This window comes from Drosophila sulfurigaster, chromosome 2R (genome assembly GCF_023558435.1).
Source record: "Drosophila sulfurigaster albostrigata strain 15112-1811.04 chromosome 2R, ASM2355843v2, whole genome shotgun sequence".
Taxonomy (NCBI): Eukaryota; Metazoa; Arthropoda; class Insecta; order Diptera; family Drosophilidae; genus Drosophila; species Drosophila sulfurigaster.
The window spans coordinates 15,916,168-15,936,583 of NC_084882.1; the positions used below are offsets into that span (position 1 = coordinate 15,916,168).

Sequence of the window (20,416 nt, forward strand, 5' to 3'; positions counted from 1 at the left end):
ATAATTTAAAATGCAAGTAAGAAATATGTGAGTTTTCCATTGTTTTTGTGCTCATTGCATTTGCAATTCGTTATCCTCGCACCCTAATTGAAGCGCGTAAAATGCTCGTCAGAACGGAAATGTAAGCGGAAGCGTGAAGAAGCTTTCGCAAATGTAGAAAAGGCAACAACGTAATCGTTTTTCCATGCCAAGAGCTTTTCAGAGTTCTACAGCCGTACAATTACTGAGCACAGCACAGAGAAAAATATAGAACTGGCACACACACGACGAATCAACTTCAAAAAAGGAAGCGTAAAATTGTGGCAGCAACACATGGCGTTGTCGCAGCTTTAGTTTGGGTTCTCGTTTGGGTGCTTTGGCCAAACCTTTTTGAGTTCTAGGTCTTTTTTTTTTTTGTTTTGTTTTTGCCTTTTGAGCTGGCAGTCAACAAAAGCGACGCACGTAATATAATAAAGAGATTTTCCATAGCATACAAAGTGGAGCTTGCTTGCTCTGCTCTGCTAACTCGGTTGGCATCCACGTTCATGCTCAACAACCTCCGCATTGCCACGCATTGTGAACACACAGACACACATACACATACTCACATTCTCTAATAGAAATCGGTTTCAGCTGAGCAAAAAATAATTGGCTCTGTATTTTACGAGACTGCTGGAAGTATAGCAAATATCTATACATATAGATATCTATATATACATATATATATAAATATATTTATATATGTTCTTGTATATATATTCATTCTGTCTATCAGTTGTTGCTCGCCGTTGTTGGCTAATCTACAACAGCAACAGTTTGTTGGCTCGTGTTGTTTAGTTGTTGCTATAACGACAGCGCGCTAGCGAAAGAGGAAAGGGCGAGAATTGTTAATTGCAATTAGTAATCTGAAATTACACATTCCCATTCCTCCATAGACACAGCACTCGATAGATAGAGCATTGAATAGTGTAGTGTATAGAATGACGATAACTGCGATAGCACAATTAAACAATAATAAAATGTGTATTTGAATATTAAAGCAGCAAGAGACACAATATTACGTATACGCAAAATGAGTTTAGATTGCGATATGCAGATGATCGCAGAATTAATTGACTGACAGCTGGTTATGAAAATACTATGAGAAGCGTACTCAAAGTGCCCATTATTTATTTTAATGTATGACAAAACATTGAAATTTCCGAGCAGATGCTAGCGCATATAACATAGCATACAAACATTAAGCATATGGTATTTATGTAATATATTTGGATTACGGTCTGTTGCTCTTCGTCGAGTTGAACCTCTCAAATGCTTTGAATAAATTCATAAAACAATATTCAAAAGGACATCACAAAGAATACAACATAATTCGGGGAAACATATGGTGATTTTCTAATTGACCGCGCCTCGTAAATCTGTGCTTATGACGGGTTCATGGGTTTTTTGCCTTTTGAAAAACTCAACGTAAAAATGAAAATGAAAATAAAATGAAATAAAATAAAAGACAAAATCAGCAAATTTTTGAGGATGCTCGCACATTAAATTTACATATATTTCTTAGAGTTAAGCACAAAGGCAGTGGCAGTCGCAGAGTCTCAGAGCATCTCAGTTGCAGACCCTTAAAAAGGGGGCGTCTCCTAAGTAGCCAGTTTGTTCGCCTGGCTTGTCTTTTACTTTTCTTTTTTTATTTGGTTTGAAGTAGGAGAGAGCAGAGAGAAAGAGAGAGAGAGAGACAGGGAGAGTGGAGACATGGAGCCGGAGTGCCTAATGCGGCAATTGTTAAACCAAATGCAAATAGACGTTGCAGTTTTGCAGACTTGCCGCGTGCCCAACATAAATCAGTTGCCATTGCCCGCTGCTGTGCCCGCCCCTGTCCGCACATCTGCGTCCATGGTGCACGCCTCCGTGTCGACAGTAAGTTTGGTAACGCGCTCGAGCGTTTTTTATAGTTTGCATGTACAATTTCTTGGCCAATTCCTTGTCCTGGCCAGCCTCCGAAGTTGGCGCAATTTCGCAGTCGCTGCAAGTGTAGAGAGAAGTGTGCGTTGCACATAAAAAGGAAACAAAGTGCTGCTAATGCGGCGCCGTCGCATCTGCAGCTCCAGCTGCAGCTGTAACCGCTGTGGCGGAAATGCCAACTCACTTGAAGTACTCGCCAGTCACTTGCTTCAGCTGGGGATCCGTGGCCAGGCGAATGGCACACTGTGCCCCCTCGACGGCATTCTTCATGAAGAGCCACATCCAGGGGTAGGTGATCACTTTAACACAAAAAGCCGACATTAGTGGTGAGCTGTGTGCGAAACAAAAAAAGAACGAAATACAAATACAAAAGTTTACTAATTTCATTTCCATTCTGATTAAAAGTCACAAACATTTTAAAGCGCAAGACTAGCAAATACCCTGCGTTAGAAAATATAAATAATTGACAATGATGCTTTAACGAAACATTCGATAATAAATAGCTTCCATTCTTAAAAATCATTACACAATTTTCTGCTGAATTCAAGCGAAAGAATTGTTGACCCTGCCCTTGTCTGCTGCTCGATAAAGGATACAATAAAAAAGCAAACCAGGGATTAACAAGATTGCAAAATGACAACGAGTTTTGTTGAAAACTTTTGAACTTTGCAGCTCATTGTAGAAGTTAGCTGCAAATCGAATGCCATATACCCTAGAGATAATAGTATTTCAACTATGCTGCAACTATGATTTATTTTGTTAACCAAATCGAAAAAACATGCGAGTAATTGTGCTGCCAACTAAAATATCGATTACAATTACTCAACTCATTTATTGACAGCATGCAAATTAAACCACTTATACTATTTATTGCCTTAAAAGGGATTCGCGGGCTCTGTCGAGCATTGTTAATCTTGTGACAATGCGGCTGAGCAAGTTAAAGAATTTATTTTGTCATTGTTTTAATTACACTTTCAACTGTGGTGACAACGGCCAAAGAACAAAACCCTTTTTGTGCGGGATGCGAATTTAAATTCAACGTTCGCACTCTTCACTCTCCCGCTCACAGTGACTACGGTCAATATTAAGTATACGCCATGCTAAAATAATGGCGAGGCTGCAGCTGCCTTTTCAAGGAGGATTACCAGCTCGCGCTCAATTTGCTTAGCTGTCGTTTTCATTGTTGTTGTTGTTGTATGTTGTTTGTATTATTGTTGTCTGGTTTTTGTTGCTGCTGCTGCTGCTGCCAATGCTCGTTTACAATGGCGTCCAATGGCACAGGTTCACCGACACTTGAACATGATAAAACGATAAATAAATAATTAATGCGTTTAACTTTTCCATTTACGCTTTTTCCGTGACTTGAGCATTAACTGCTTTTCATTTTCATTCATTTCATAGTATGGCACGGCAAAGCGCACACACAGACACACACATACATGCATACATGCAGCCACACACAAAAGCGTGTTAAAGTGTGCGTGCGTCTATCATTTTGCTCCTCTGCTCTGTCTCTCTCGTTGGCTTCCCTCTGCTTTCCTCCCCACCCCTCTGCTCTTTTGCCTCGCCACTGTTGTGGCATAAATGGTTCCATTCACCGTTTGGCCAGAACCCTGCAACGCTTTTAAAACTGCCCTTGCCACGACTATAGAGTACGACTATCATCATCATCATCATCTCCTCGCGCTACCTTCAACATCCCTTTCCCTGCCCCGCTCGCTGCACTCCTAATTCTTTAGATGCATTTCTGAATCGCATTAAGCACCCGTAGGGCTTGCTGCATGAACCGCTAAGCCAGACAAAGTTCACGTTCATCGACCCACTCCCCCTCCCCTCCCCTACTCTCACTCTTTCTCTCTCTCTCTCGTTAGACAGCACACAACAGTTGATTACATGAAAATGTTTCGTGTGAAAAGCGCATCAGAAAACACACTTGTGCTCGTTTTAAATAGTTTCCCAATACCTAACAGCATTGCTATTCGCATTTTTCTCACGCACACTCCTGTGCAATATTACTACACATAAATATATTCAAGCATTCAAGAATAGTTTTAATATAAGTAGAACAAAGTATTCAAATAAGCTTGAAGTTTGAAAAACACATTAAAGTATTATAATAATATCAGTTCAATTGGAAACAGAATAGTGTAATTGAAACGTAATCAATTATTTGCTTAAAAGTTTGAGATAAATTAAAAAGAAGAACGTATCGTTTCATATGTTTAATGCTTTCTACATCTATAAAAAGGAAACTATTTAATTCTAGTTTTAATTTGCATAAGGTTGCTTTTTAATAATTAAACAAATACTTTATTCCCCAAAAATCTCTTGAATTATAGAGGCAAAAGACGTCTGAAAAAGTGTCATCTGTAGGATTTACCATTTAGGCATATTTAATTGTATTTAGTTATGAAAATCTTTAACTATGTTTTGTTATAGATATTGTCCAATTAATAATTAGTATAAGCATGGTAGCAGCATACTAATTTAATCAAGAAGAAACTCTATAAATCTAAAGTCAATTGTAACTTTAATTTGAGTTAGTAGAGATGTAGATAATAGCTAGCAGGTTTTATTTATTTATAGCAACAGCAACGATTGAAGAGCTCAATGATTTTGCTTGGCTTGGTTTTAAGCACTAACTAGAAAGGATCTCGTTGCCTTTTTTGGAAATTCTGAATTATGCTCAGCGGAAGATAAGACTGAATTTAGTTGGAAATTTTAGGTAGACAGCGAGCACAAGCAGTTGCCGCTCAATAAATAACAGCAAGAATCTGGTTGAATGACTGGTTGACTGACAGGCAGCAGCAGCGTGTTGTTAGCTCTCGCTCTCTGTCTCTCTGCTAGCAACTGCCAAGCGCCTTGACCGCCGCAGGAGAAAAAGGATGCTGGTGAACAACTGAACTGTATACGACAAGCATGTCGAAGCGGGCGTTGGTGATGGGGGTAGGTGGGCGTTAAGAGGTGGTTGATGGGTGGGTGGCTAAAAAGAGGACAAACATGGGAAAAGTGCAGCACATACAGCTGACAGCTGTTTCAGCAGATACGACTCTGCCAGCCGCCTGCCAGCAACGAGCCGTAAAAGCAACGAAAGTCAAAGAGTTATCTCCACAGCAGCTCTTCTATGCAGGGGGTGTTTGATGGGTGTATGTCTGTCTGTGTGTGGGTATGTTTGAAGTATAACAAAAGTTCAATTTGGCGCTACAAAGTCTGTAAATAGCAAAATCTACTTGGAGAAGCAAAACATGTACAGAAAAAGTTGAAAAACGCCGACAAGAAATGGGACGAGCTGCCTGAGAGCTTCAGCCTGAGCTTGAAGAAGCGCTTGACTGAGTGCAGGCAGCCAATGGACAGGAAGTAAATGCATGCAAGGTACAGCTATCAATGTGTATGTATAACACACACACACACACACACACGTACATACTACATACATATGTAGCATGCCTGTAGTTGGAGGTGAACTATAGGCCCTCACATACAAGTCCACTTGATGTTACTTCCGCTGTTCATTTGCTGTTTTATTGCCGCAGCCAGAAGCAGTTACTCGCTCTATGTGTGAGTGTGTCTAAGTGTGTGTGTGAGTGTGTTCTGTTGTTCTTGGCGTTGCGCCCGGGTCACGTGCCACGTGCCTATTGCCGCTTTTGCTTTCTCTCTCTTCCTCTATCTTTCTCTTTCTGCCTCAAACCACAGCGTCTGGCTGTCAAGGTGCTGCGTTTTATGTCCAAATGATTTGTACGCTTGCCCCGGCATTTGATTTCTTTTCTTTCATTGTTTCGCCCCGTGTGCAACATTGCAACACTGCGAGAAAATTTAGTTGTGTTGAACGTGTTGTGTAGCTCAGACATATGTTATATGAAATAATCAGACGGTTTCTTGGCGTGTAGCATTTAGCTCAGCTCTTATGTCATTTTGCAAATTGTAATGACGCATGTTAACAATGTTGTTTCTCTTTTCTTCTGCTTCGACCTGGTTATCGTTCCGTTATGGTTATGGTACCTGCCATTGGCCATGGCAAGGCTTGGTGGCATGGCCAACTGCCAGCTGCCAGATAGCATTTCAAACATGTGTAGACATTACAATTTCGTGTCTATGATGGATTATGCTTTTGTGGCTTCTGACAGCTCAACTTTTCGTACGATGTCCAGTTGTCCTGGCAGCATATTGAACTCGCCTGACTGCCTGCCAGCCAGTCAGCCAGCCTGCCATATGGCATGTCATTTCGCTCGACTATATTTCAATTATTGCCATTGAATTGTGTAATTTGTGGTGCGTGCCAATGCACAAACTACATACCTGGCCTGAGTATGCTTCAATTACATTTGTTCATCATACGTTGTAGTTGTAAACTTGTTAAGCAATCGCATGTCAACAGCAGACGCTCATTTGTTTATATGCAAGCTCTGTAAAATCTCAAATAATCTAAGCTGCAAAAACGCCTCTTAAAGAGCTGGCAACTTAACAGCTGTTGGATTTCACACAGCAGCTTAAGCAAGTGTTGTACATGGCGTATGCGTAATTATTTCTATGCGCAGCTTAAACTGCTGAAAACTTGAATTAAATATTACGGCAATGCAAAAGTTTTTGAGGCATTTCATTTGTCTTCATATTTCTCTGTTGACACACACTCTCTGACTATATGCTTCAGCGGATTAGCATTTTGGCATTTCGTGGACGACTTCATTGCGTGAAAAATGAACTTTTGGTGTCGGGCGAGGCGCAACTAATTTATAACTGCCAAAGAAAGTTGCACAATTGTGTGATTGTCCAAAAACACAAATCTGAGGCATCAATAAATCTTGCATTAACTTCGCACTCATCATTCGACAGTCGGGTGGAGAAGGCGTTGACGATGTGCGCTTGTCATTTGAACTTGTTTCTCTCGCTGGCGCAACAAGGACATCAACAACAGCAGCTGGCAACAACTGTCAGTTGTACGCGGCTGGGCAATAACTCAAAACTGCACCACGATTTGCGACTTGCGACAAAGTTTAGGACCCAACTTGGCCCCATGTTAGAAGAAATAGGCAATTGTTAAGTGCTGCTGCTGCTGATGCTGCTCTCGTGTTTACACTTGCGGAACGTATCGTGTCTCGTGCTTGGCATTTTAATTACAGCGTTTCACATTTGTTGCAGCAGCCGCACACTGTGTATGTGTGAGTCCGTGTGTGTGTTGCAAGTGGCACTCGATGCTCGATTATCTACGCAGACGATGCTGAAGAGGCGGTCCTGTCATTCTGAGCACTCGTAAGTTGCTTACAGCTGCTGCTCTTGCTGTTGCACTTGCAGTTGCAACTTGTAGTCATTTTGTTCTGCCGCAATTTGCAACTGTTTGTCGTGTTTGCACGTCCTTTTCTGTGTATTGTGCAAATTTAGTTCTGTCTTTTTTTTTGTTCTATACTTTACTATACTATATAGTTGGCCAGAGGGGAAACAAAGGCTATGCGCTGACAGCCAATTTGCATGCACAGGCTTTAAGCCCATGTCATCATGCTCGCTTCTTTTTCTATTTTTTATCCTATTCCAACTTACAATCTCTCGCTCTCGCTCTACTGTCGCTGTTGCTGTTGCTGTCCTTGACAGGCATCCTAATGGATTTCAGTTTTGTTTGCACAATGTTGGAACCTTTCATAGCGATTGCGGCATTTGCCAGCTCGGAGTGAGACAGAGAGAGAGAGAGAGAGAGAGAGCGAAAGCAAAAGCAAAAGATGACCAACAAAAGTACAATTCAAAAGCACTTTAATACATGCCCGCGATAAGAGTTTTTCCCAAAACAAAAAAACAATAAACCAAAATGTTTCGGACATGAGCGTATTTAAGATAAATGTTCTTAGAATAATGCGAATTAATTACGAGTTAATTATAAGGGAATATTTCATGCTTGCGGCGAGAGTTGCCTAAAGTTTTACGCCTGTAATCAGGCCTTACAACATGCAGCATCATAATTAAGGCAATGCAGCAAAGCCTTGAGCTCTTGGGTCAATCGGCGCTGAGAAAGAAGCATTTCATTTTCCTGTTGAAATCTTTAATTACATTAGCATTTGGCCTTCGGCATTTGATGATGATACCTTGATGCGCTGCCAAGTGGCGACTTTGCTACTTGGGCCACTTTTGATGGCAGCCACGTGACCCGCTTACTGACCCACTCCCACTCCCACGACCACGCCCACTATACCCACTGACCACAACCACGTCCCTTTCACCCCCACCGCACACCGCTGGAGCACGTTAAGCCAAATGAAAGTGCAAAAGTTTTTGCGCGGTCGCGAAATGAGCTTAAAAATTTAGTTGCCGTTGCCGTTGCCTTCGTTGCAGTTGCACTTAGGACTGAGTGCAACTTTTGGGTTTTTCGGTTTTTGCGGCTTTTGACTGTATCTGTGAGTTGTGATTTTAATTCTAGTTTGCTAGCTTGCGGATTTGCAATTGGTCTCGTTACTTAATACTTACTTGCGCAGGTGCCGAGTGCCTCTCACCAGACCCGGCGTACAGCAATTGACCGTGACCGAGGTATCTGCGGGGAAATCAAGTGTAAGTAAGGAAACAAGCACTATTAAATATAGACGAACGAATTCAATAATTTAACAAGCCAAAAAACTTTTCAATTTTCAACTGATCCCCAGCCACCTTTCACTTCACTTCACTTCACTTCACTTACCTTTGAGCACTTTGGCAAGCCAGCGTGTGGCCAGAATGACGGCTAATTTGGAGTGGGCGAAGGCATCGCGTGCATGGAATTTCATCGCATAGGTGCCCACATTCAGCGGATCATCGAAATCGATTTTGGCCGCTTGATGGGCGTGGGCCGATACAAACACAATCCGGCCCTGTTCGGCCCTCTTCAGATGTGGCAGCAACAGCTGCGTCAGCAGAAACGGTGCCAAATAGTTCACCTGACTGTGCTGCTCGAAGCCATCCGGCGTCGGCACTCGAGTGTCGCCAAACACCAGGCCCGCATTGTTCACCAGCACATCGATGTGCTCAAACTCCGACATCAGCCTCGCGGCAAACTGATGCACACTGCGAAAGGAGCTGAGATCCAAGTGCCGTGCCTCGACGAAGTAACGCTCCGCCGGATTTATGTTGTCACCGCCGTCGGCGGCAGTGGCGAGTGGAGTGTGGCAGCCGAGCTCACGCTTGATGATGGCTGCAGCGCGTTCGCCGGCTGTGAGGTTGCGACAGGCAAGGATAATGCGAGCACCACGTCCCGCCAGCGCTTTGGCTATCTCGAACCCAATGCCGCTGTTGCCGCCAGTAACTACGACAATTTGCTTCTTGATTTGATTATCGTTGGGACAGCGCTGGCCGCTCATTATCGTGCTGCAATGCGGGCAAATGCAAAATTGAGCGAGTATAAAGAGGGAGAGAAGGAGAAAGTGAGAGACAGAGAAGAAGAGAGAGAGAGAGAGAGAGACGTGGGCGTGGCGCCTAATGATGTGTAACCATCATGTGGCCTGGAGCGTTGTCGGGCTCATTGACAGGCGTCAATGAAATCATTTGGCTGATTAGCATAAGCAGACGAATAATTATGGATATGAATGAGCTTGACAATTGCGAATTTAAAGGCACAATCACGCAACTGTTTTAAATATTAAATGGAACACCAAATGAATTCTAATAAACTAGATGGTATGTTTATGATTAGTCGCCAGCTTAATTTTTGCAGTATTTGAAATAAATCATAATTAATAGAAAGCATTAGTAATGGAAAACATTAGTCGAATATGATTATTATGATTATTTTGTAAATTAATAATGTGGTTTGGTTTAGGGTTGGAAATAAATCTATAAAAACTTAAATAAAATTCGCTTTAAAACTCAAACTTTGATTTCAATGGAGAATTCCACTTCGACTAAGAATTTATTGAATAGTATGGACAGAAGCTACAATTGCTATTCTAGGGTAAAATGAGTAAGGAATTTGAAAGTAACGAAGTCGAGCCTAGTTTATTTTGAAGACTACTCAAACTTTAGCAAACAATAAATAAATAAATCAAAATTCGCTGCATAAACTGTAGTCTAGTGTATTTATTAGATTGCTCTATAACTTCAAAAATATATCTAAAATCAAAAGTGTAGCTAGTGCTATTTCAAATTTAGTTAAGTTTGAAACTTTATTAGCTTTAATTTAACTCAAAAATTAGGATTTCACTTCATAATATAAAAATTATTTTATTTTCTTAATATTTAACAATAATACTTTGACAATAATTTTCAAACTCAAAAATTAAGTTATTGAAAACTTTTCAACTTATCAACTTTTTCTTCAATAATATGTGCTCTACAACAACAACATTTTTCCCAAAATTCAATTATAGCTAAAATGCAGTTTCTGTCTGGCTCTTTTGCGATAGTTGCGCGCACTTATCAAATGATATGAAGTTAATTTGGTAGATTGCTTGAGTAAGTTTTTGGCGAGGATGGCACATTTATGACCTTCCACTTCATTGGCTGACACTTATTTGGCACTCTGGCTTGTGGAGTGTGCTTGCTAGCGATTTGCTAGCAAACATTTCCGAATTCATTTACTTTTAGCCAACTTGAGAAAATCCACTTTACAAAATATTTGCAGCTGCTTCTCTGGCACTTGCCGCAGTTGTCAGTTTGCCACTTTCGCTACATATTGCAATTGCAGCAGAACATTGCTCATTGCCACCTTGGCCACGCCCTCCCTTCGCTCTCGCCACCTACATTTCCGGAGCCCCGCTTCTGCACCTGCAACTGTCGCAGGCCACAAAAACCGTGATGCTCAAAGCGCAACGCGCAAAAATAATCTTTGGATATTACATATTATCCAAGCGCTCAGCCGCACACAGTTGGGGGTCGCTGCTGAAGAGAACAGAAGAGAAAACAGTAAGCAGTAAAGTTGAGGAGGGAAGGATGAGGGCAGAGAAGTCTTCGCCCTCTTTATGAAATCCACTTAAAAAGTTTCGAATAAAGCGAGTTTTTACTTTGGCGCGACATTTATATATACGAGCATGAGCATGTCCATATATATACTATATATGTATGTATATAGTATGTATAACGCAGAGACGTGTCCGGCGAAAGTTTGCAGCGTCTGCCGGAGTGTCCACATCTTATCGTTAGTGCTACGCTTTTCCGTAGTTTCCTCATGAAAATGTATGAGTTGCCCCCCTCTCTTGCTCTCGCTCTCTCTTACTCTCTTTCATCACGACTTACCGCACAGTAATCACAATGCCAACAGCAACGGCGGCAATTGTGGGCCACCAGGTTGAGAAGGGATCAGCATTCTCAAATATGGTCAGCAGGCGTTCCATGATGACGTATAAATTTCGCGTGTAGTTGTGTGTGCGTGTGTGTGGGTGTGTGCAATTCCAAGACTGTCACTTGCTTATTGATATACGAATTCGAATGTGAATGGAAATTCGCTGTGGCTGCACACCACGCTCTCTGCACGACCCGCGATCTCGGACTGAACTGTAATCATAATAATAAATATAAATTCTCATTGCGTGTACCCAGCAGTCTGCCTCTTCCTCTCTAGCGCGCTGCTCAATCTGTAAAACTCTGGGTACACTCATACACTCGGATTTCCATGGCGACACAAGATGTGGCCGACAATTGAATTTAAATGGCTGCCCCGTTCCAGCATATTTTCAATTTACATAAATGCTTGTTGCGCGGCATTTCAATGAGCGTTAGACAGAGATGGCAACACATAGAGTCCCAGGCTTGTTAAGCACCTGTCGCCGCTTCTTTTTTTCTGCTTTTTAGGTTAGGTGCAAATGTGGCCAGGCTGCGATAGAATAAAAAAGAAAAAACAGCACGCGCTTTTTTCATATTTCATTTGGGGGTTTTAATTTATTTATTTCTCTCGCTGTTTTGCCGGTTTCACGCATTCAGTTTTGCATATTTTTCGCGTCCGTTTGGCTAATTCAATTTATTTAATTCATTTTGCGGGATACCAGTTTTAATTACATTTAACAGCTGCCTCAGCTTTCCGAGTGCGTGTGGCTTTTGAAATTGATATCGATGCTGGGAAAGCAGCTTAGATGCTAAAATTATTGCATCACTTCACTTAGTTTGGAGCATTAAATGTAACACATAATTAACCCATTTGCTGACTGAAGTCTGGTGATGGAAGTGCACCCTTTGTTACTCCAATTAAATTTAATCTATGTGCTCGAAGTACTTGTGTTTACTTATTTACTTGCTGACCCCCTATAACGAGCGAGAGAGAGAGAGAGAGAGAGGGAGAGACCATTCAATCACTGCCCAGCAGCTGCAGTTGTGCGCATCAAGCATTTCCATTTCCGGTTTCCCAATTGACTGACTGCAATTCAAACTGAAGGAGCGTGAGACGCATGCAACTCTCAACTCTCAACTCGGAGCATAGAACACGGAATTCGAACTCGACCAGCATGAAATGAAATAGCATGAGGAGATAGAATTTTAAATATTTCTTGTTTGTTTTTTATTTTTGGTTTTCTCTCTTTAATTTAACATTTTGTTCATTTTACATACTCGTATAGCTGATGGCGCCTATTGATTTCTTTGTTTTTTGTTTTAGTTTGTTTAATTTATATTTGTTTTGCGCTGCATTTCGGTTTCGTTTAGTGGTTTGTTGCTTTCTCTTTAGCTTAGTCATTCGCTTTAGTTAGTTTGCTTTTGCTCAGACAGTTCGTTAATATTTAATGCTAATTGCTAAATTGTTTTTGGATATACTGCATTGATGTGCGATGTTCGATGCGATGCCATGCGATGCGATGTGATCTGATATGATGAGGTGTGTGTGTGTGTGTGTTGTCTATGCGTGTGTGTGTGTGTGAGCTTGTGGGAATATTTGTATGACTTGCTTGGAACTTGTTTAGTTATGCGTTACTTATAAACGAAGTATTGTTTATGTGCGTCTGTGTGTGAGTGTGTGTAGTTAATGTTTTTAGTTTGCTTTAGTTGATATTTATATTCTCTATGTATATATATATTTCGAATTCTGAGTAGTTCGGCTTATTTACAATCACTGAATCAAAATGAATTTGATCTGATTTGATTTAATTTGATAACATGCTTAGCTTAACAAGCAAAAATATTCAATAACTCAAATAACACAATTCACCACACATACCCTTGTCGCATATGTGCTCGCATTTAAGTACTTAATTATATCTGATGTGTTCAGCACAATATTTTAATTTGCCATAACAGATGGCTGCCTTCTTACTGTCTTCCTTGCCCACATGACAAACATTCAATCATGTGAGATAACTTGCAGCTGTTGCAGCGCGTATCCTTGTAGTAGTATATACTATATAGTATACATATATAAGGCATATTAACTTTCTGCCAAATATTGATTACTGCACATAAATTATGTAAAAATGCTTTTGGCTTCGGTTTTACTTCTGTCTTTTGTTTTTATTGCAAATTGAAATACTTTAAAGAACACATCGTCGAGTAATCGCTAAACAAAGTAACATTATCTGGGTATTCCGTTTTAAAATTAGTATCACTAACAAGCATTCTGCTAATTTTGCTTTATCGAATAATGAGCGAAGCTTTAAGAACTGCTTGAAATCGAGGTGTGCCATCGTAGTACGAGAGTGAATAGATGTGATTATTAAGACCAAATGCATATTAGATTCGAAATGACATTATGCTAGAAGATGCGAACTGCTTTTTATTTTTGGTTTGAACAAGTCTCTATTCAGTTGGCTTTCATTTAGTTGCAGCTATTTGAAAGTATGTTCATTTAAGTTTCTAAATATAAAGTTTAACTTTTGTTTGGTCAATTGTGTTGTGAGTGTATATATATAAATTTTCATATATATAAGCATAGAATTTTTTCTATTATATTTTTGGTTTACTCCTTTTAAATTTGAATACATACATCTTTCGATTCCGTTTTGCGCTAGCATTAGATAATTTACAATTGTTAAATTTTTCATTTTTTATTTAGTTTCATATTTTTGCTGTCTACTTAAATGCTATTGTCGGGAGGATCGACCTCCCTGCTCCCTCCCCGCCAAGGCAATGAATCTTAAACCCCTTCCCAATATTACAAAATAAGACAGATGCAATCAACAAAAAAACTCCCTTTTAAATATTTACAATTGCTAAAAAAATGGTGAAAACTATTCGAGAGCACTATTTGCAAACTACAATATTTCGAGAGAGATTGATACAGAGCAAGAGCTGTTATGCAATTTTCCAATTATTATTATAACTATTATTTTTGTTTTTGATTTTTGTTTTTTTCCATTTACTTTTGCTTTGTGAGGGTTACTTTGAAATTTGTTCGACAACATTTTGATACTGTTGACAGCTGACGACGACAGTTATTAAAAATGTATTTATTGATATTGCAATTTGTGTTATAAATATTTTGGAATCTCTGAGCTCGCAATGTGCCAAATATGAGAGAACTATCTATATATGTTACGTAGCATTTAATTTATATGGTAGTTATGCGTATCCTTTCTGTGTTTGCATTGCAATCAATAACACGTCAGCACTGTCAGATCTATTAGATTTAACTACGTTATGTTATATGGTCTGTGTAAGGGGTAAAATACGTGTATCCCTATTTGTTGTGTGTGTGTGTGTGTAATTTTAATGCTACATCCATGTTGTGTGTGTGGTTTATCTATCTATATACAAATTGTCCCATTTTCAGTTCCGCTGAATTAGACTGCAGCCATTTCTGGTTCTGGTTCTGTTTCTGTTGCTGGTTCTGGTTATGCTGCTGGCATTTTTGGTGTTTTAGCTGTGTTTAGTTGGTTTGTCACTGTCGAGTTATTCGCTGCTTTCAAGTGGCCGATATGAGGGTCATCATATAATCTGCAAATATATATGGTTTTGGCAAATATGAAAATTCGATTAGCGGCTTTCCAATGTGGGTATAATATATACAGATAGATGTGCATGCTAAATCATTCAACAGCCAATTGATAGCTAACATTCCATTTTTGCGATTCCCCTAGTGGCTTTCGGTGTCACCGAAAAATATTGCATACCACATGCATGCCACGAGTTCAAAATGTAATCCATAAATTGCTATTTTGCATGGACAGAGCAATGAATTCGTTTGCGATTTGTATCAACATCGAATATGCAAAATCATTGGCCATTTAATTCAGTTAAATTCATTCAGTACATTTCTGTACCTCACAAGAACTCATTGTTAAATTGCTCTAATGGATGGTATTTCTTTTCATCATTTCGAGTAGCACTTCATAATAATACTTAATAATTGATAAACATTTGCGAAGAAAGCGAGATGCAACATCAAAATGCTGCTATTAATTAGTTAATTTATGAAGATGCTTGAGCTTATAATTAGCTCAAATAAGTAAATTTCATTTAAGTGTATATAATACGGTATGTATTCGCATTTATTTTATCTTACAAGTTGGCCCCGCACATAATATACTTATTAGCCATTAGCCCTTTAAGCCAGCTTTCGTTGGGCCCATTCTGCATAATGTGCTATTCAGTTATTTGTTATTACCTTAACGAGGCCCCATTAATCCACAATGTGTAATATACGGGGCAGTGCACCAACAATGGCCATAACCATCAACAAATCAATCGATTTTAATAGACATACTCTACATATACTCTATCAAAATAGATGGCCTTTCGGGCAAAAACTCTTTTAGCCTGGTGCGAATGAGCAGCTGTCATATCGATGTTCCATTTTTGTATTCTTTTTTTTATTTTGTGAGAACTAATTCAATATTTTAACGTCAGCCATCCAATTTAAAACAGTGATTTTTTATTAAAAAGGGAGCTTAACATTCTCAAAAGATAATTTATTCACAGCTGCAAATTTGATACTGAAATGAAATTCAAAGTAGTCGAATGTGAAAAAAACCCTTGCCCTTTTTTCTGATTACAATTAATTGCTAACGACTCCCAAAAGTATACTACGAAAATTTAGACAAACAAAGCTGGAATTAAAAATTTTTTTTTTAGGAATAAATTTTCATTAAAAATCTTTACAATTGACTGTTATCTATTTTTTAGATTTTAATTTCTTTCATTAGGAACAATTATAGTAAAAATTAATTCTGCTTTTAGTGCTTCCAAGTGCTTTAATTAGTCGATCTAAAGATAGAGTATGCGTTTTGTTCAGAGCCTACTTGTATATAAGTACATATGTATATGCTGACCATTTTGGCACGTGCTTACTTTACATTGTTGCTGTTGCCAGTGTCGTTGTTGCTGTTGTTGGTGGCGTTTGTATGAACCTTGATTAACGCAACAGGATACGCAACGTGCGATGGACAGCGGGCATCGGGGCTAAAAGGGGGCAGCAGCCACTGCTGCTGTTTGCCAAATCTCTCGACGCTGTCTCTCCAAATTTTAACTATGAATGTCCCCAACTGGCAGCGCCAACAACAATGTTCTCTGCATGTGTATATGTGTGTATGTGTGGCTGTTTGTGTATGTATTTGTTTACCAAAACCTTCTTAGCTTGGCTTAGTAGCCCCTCGCCGTCATTGTTTGTGTATTTGCATTTGTCCCTCAACTTTTGCTTCCCTTTCGCCCAGCGAGTGTGAAATTTCATGTATGTATGCATGTGGGTGTGCCAACTTCTCGGTGTGTGTGTGTGGCTGTGTGGGTGTGTGTGTGTCTCGAATGGGGTGTATTTTGCCTTTAGCCTTTTTGCCGGTTTTTTGGTTTTTGTAACTGCTGTTGCTTGGCTTTTTGGGCAGCTTCGTGCTTGAAGTCATTCCCAGAGACGACTTCGTTGCCGTCACCCTTTTGACCAGGTTTAGAATATGGCCAAGACGAAATCGCTTGCCAGCCATGGACATTAAAATATGTATATAGTCGAGTTTCTGTTGCTGCTACTGCTGCTGCTCAGCCATTCTGCAGTTGTTGTTGACCACATAAACAACAGGCAGGGAATGACACAGAAAAAAACAGTGGGAGTAGAAAAAAAAATAGCAAGCAAGAAAAGGAAAATGAAAATGGAGAAACATTAAACCAAAGTCAGCCGCAACAATGTTGGGAATGCATAAAAAAATCCAAAACACCCGGCGAAGCAAAAACCAGATCGTGTTGCCCACCTGGCTGAGGTTTTGCCTCAGTTTTGTTGGCCATGTTGTGTGTGGCCCATGCTCGTATAATATTCTATATATACGATGACTGTGACTGCGACTGCGACTGCCACTGTGACTGTGTCGTGGTCAAAAACAATTTAGACTGTTTTGCTTTGCTTTGCAGTTTTTATCGCAGACTCTTTCATTTTTATTAGATTCACTCAAAATGTTAATTTAAATAGGCAAACTGTCTATTGTTTTGTTGGCCGCACCTTGCGTTTTTCATTTTGTTCGTTTCTGTTTTTTTTTCTGGATTTGTGACACTTTTCACAGTCCTCAATTAGCATGCGCAGGACAATGGAGAGTGGTGAATGGTAAATGAGGGATGGGGGAAAGAGGCATTTGAAAGAACATTAAAAATGATTTCCTAAGTAGATTGTAAAAATTGCTGGCAATTATATTTAATAGCCCGACTTTATGTTGTATTCAAGTGGGCCATAAACGAGCCGTAAAGCCTCGAGAAATATGGCGAAACCAAGCGAAACTCCGATGCGAACCAAATGCACAAGGCAATTTATCAAAGAGGCGAAAAACAAATAAAACAAAATACGGTCAATAATTTTGATCTAGGAAAATGTCGCCTAAGACAAGCGCTCTGAATATTTTGCTTATACTTCGAAAAGACGATTATATTTCTACGTCAATGGAGAGCAATTTAATTTATTCCCGATCAAGTTGCACTTGACAGCGATTTGATTAAACGCATAATCATTAATACAGGGTTTGGAATAAGCAGCAATAAATTTCTGATTAAGCGCTGGACAAATTAAATCAATTTAATTATGTCTTATTTCAATTGAAATTAGTTGTGGCGTTTTGTGGCGCAATCAAAGTTTGACATCATTTCCCAAATAAGCTATACACAAGCCTTTCGATGCCAAAACTTGTCAACAGAACTTGGCCGCAAAACAATCAAAGCTGCCCACTGAGCAATGTACAAACTTGTGGGCGTGCCACACGCACACCAACACACACCTTTAAGTATACGCATACATAGTGGCAAAGTGGCAAACAATAACTTTCATTATGAATATTTCAGAGCGTGAGGGAGCCGAGAAATGAGAAGGCACAACGGTGCAGGTGAACTGAACTGAGTTGAACTGACTGAGCGAACTGGGTTAGTAGCCGGGCCAGAACAGGCCAGGACAGGCCAAGTTAGGCCAAAAGCAAGGTGCGCTGTGCGCTGGCAAAAAGGACAAAGTTTCGTGAGGTGCAAGCGTCAGGAAATGGGGCCAGCAAAACTTTTGGCTGCAAGGCGACAGAACACGACACGTTGACTTTGATCTTGGCCGCAGCAGCGAGCGAGCCAGCGAGCTTCATAGTGAGCTTGTTTGGCCAAGATGGCAATTGCTGCCTGCCACTTGCCAGTTACCAGTTGCCAGTTTCGTTCTCACCGTTTCTTTGTTTGCAATTCAAACGCAATTAAGCTGGCCTCTGAACAAATAATGGCAGCGAGTGGAGCCAAACTTAAATAGCACAAAGCGCGAGGTACAAAATTAACTTCAGATAAATAAGTATGTGCGTGTGTGTATGTGAGTAAAAGTTAATTGGCTTTGCGCTTGGTTTAATAAGCATAATAGTCGACTGGCCACGTGGCCCGCAGTTGCAGGCCACTGCGAATTAATAATTAAATTAAATTTCCGCACAAGGCAGCGCGTGCGCCATAAAAGTATTAATTGCATCGCCGAATCTGGCTTAAGGTTTTGGTTTTTGGTTTTTTTTTTGTGTTGTCGGTGTTGGCGTTCTCAGGCCAAGGCTGCTCCCTTAAGAGGACACGCACACATATACACTTTCACATCAGCTGTAGCTCCCATTAAAGGGCAACAAGAATCCTACTACAATCCGACAACCCGACGACGTGCATCAAAGCAACACATCCGTTGCCCGTAGTCCAAAGTGTTGCCTGTTGTTTCCGGCACGCCGCAGGCAAAAACCAATTGCAAAGGGCCGACAGAAAGAGAGGGGGAAGGAGGGAGAGAGTATGGTCGAGATTGAATTGAGCGATAATAAAAAAAAATGAGCATTGCCTTGGATGAAATACGATGCACGATGAAACTGCTCCCGTTGTCTTTGTGTGTCAACTTCCGGTGGCTGTCGCTTTGTCCCTTCAGTCCCGTCTGTCGCCGTGTTATCCTGTCGCCGTGTCGCATATATTGACAGGACCCACTCTTATTAATATTATAGCAATGTGAAACTGTCTGTCGTTCCAGTAGTAGTACGCTCCCTATGGCCACATAAAATGCTTTAGTGTGTGCTCACAATTCTGTCGCCGACTTCGACTCTGACTCGGAATCTGACTGAAGGCAGTGGCAAACATCCGTTAGCCATTGTCGTCCTGTTCCGTCTCTTAAAAAGGGAGTCGAGAAATTGTATTGCAATAAAATGATTTATTTGCACGTATTTGCTCAAGCTGAAGCCTAAGAACCCAAAAAAAAGAACTGAAACTGAGGCTTGAGTTGTAGGCCCAGTCGATAGACATATATATGTAGATAGATAGCTAGAATGGAAGCTAGTGACATGGTGAAATATGTATGTCCTGACGTCGTTGACGGCCTTGTCGCAGGATTTTATTGTCTTACGACACGCGTCGTGCGAATTTCTCATAAAAATGTAATAATTCCATTTGCAAAACGCAGCTCCCCCCCCAAAAAAAAAAAACGTCGGCAGCCAAATGTGTCGCATGTGCGCCTGCAGATAAGAGACGTCTGCTGCCAGGACATCTAGCAAACAACAACAAACAGGAACAACAACAGCAACAGATTTCGAGCGAAGGTTCCATTCATAGGAACCCCGTCTGGTGCGTTGCGTTTTCTGTTTTCTTCTTGCTGTTTTCTTTTTTATTGCAGCCGCAACTTTTATTAAAAGGCCATGGGGAAAAAGGCAGTTTTTGGGCTGGACTTCGCCTGTCCCCCGGAAAATGTTAAACCTTATCTGTAAATGTCGTTTGTAGGCGTCTCTTTGCATTTGCCTTTGGTTTCTTTGCTCTCTGGTTGGTCCTACTTTGGCTTTCGGCTTCAACGTTTGTCGAGCGTAGCAAAAGGATTTACTTTGGCCCATTTGCTGCTGCTGCTGCTGCTGTTGCTGTTGCTCTGACAATGTCTGACTGTCCGCCTTTAATGGGCTTAAAATACTTCGAACTTGCCATGGATACTTTTATAGAGTTTATCAAAACGAATGGCAGTCATTGACATAGATACATTTCATTTGCATCCTTTTTATGTTGATTTTGAGCAACAACAACAACAACAACAATAACCAATTTCATCTGCTACGTGGCGTGGCACGTAAACAGAATTTGCAGCTTATCAAAGAAGGCAAATTGAGTTAAGCCATCAAAAAGCTTCTCTTTTTTCGTTCAAAGCAAAGCCGTCTGATTTGGCACAAATTGGCGTATACGCAACATACTT

General features: G+C 40.4%; 2 protein-coding genes across 3 annotated transcripts in view; both read right to left on the reverse strand.

Annotated features, from left to right (window-relative positions):
* Positions 1-740: 740 nt before the first annotated feature.
* Positions 741-11,384, reverse strand: LOC133839508 (retinol dehydrogenase 13). Its single transcript, XM_062271101.1, is given in 6 exon segments — positions 741-1,925; positions 1,927-2,002; positions 2,126-2,272; positions 8,389-8,452; positions 8,597-9,258; positions 11,122-11,384. Coding segments are annotated over 6 exon segments (1,152 nt in total). The 5' UTR covers positions 11,220-11,384; the 3' UTR covers positions 741-1,820.
* A 2,192-nt stretch (positions 11,385-13,576) lies between these two features.
* Positions 13,577-20,416, reverse strand: part of LOC133839505 (patj homolog) — a 28,667-nt gene continuing 21,827 nt past the window's right edge. For both annotated transcript variants that reach the window (XM_062271097.1, XM_062271096.1), the window contains one exon: positions 13,577-14,739. The gene's annotated coding sequence lies outside the window, so the exon portion shown is untranslated. The remainder of the gene's footprint in view (positions 14,740-20,416) is intronic.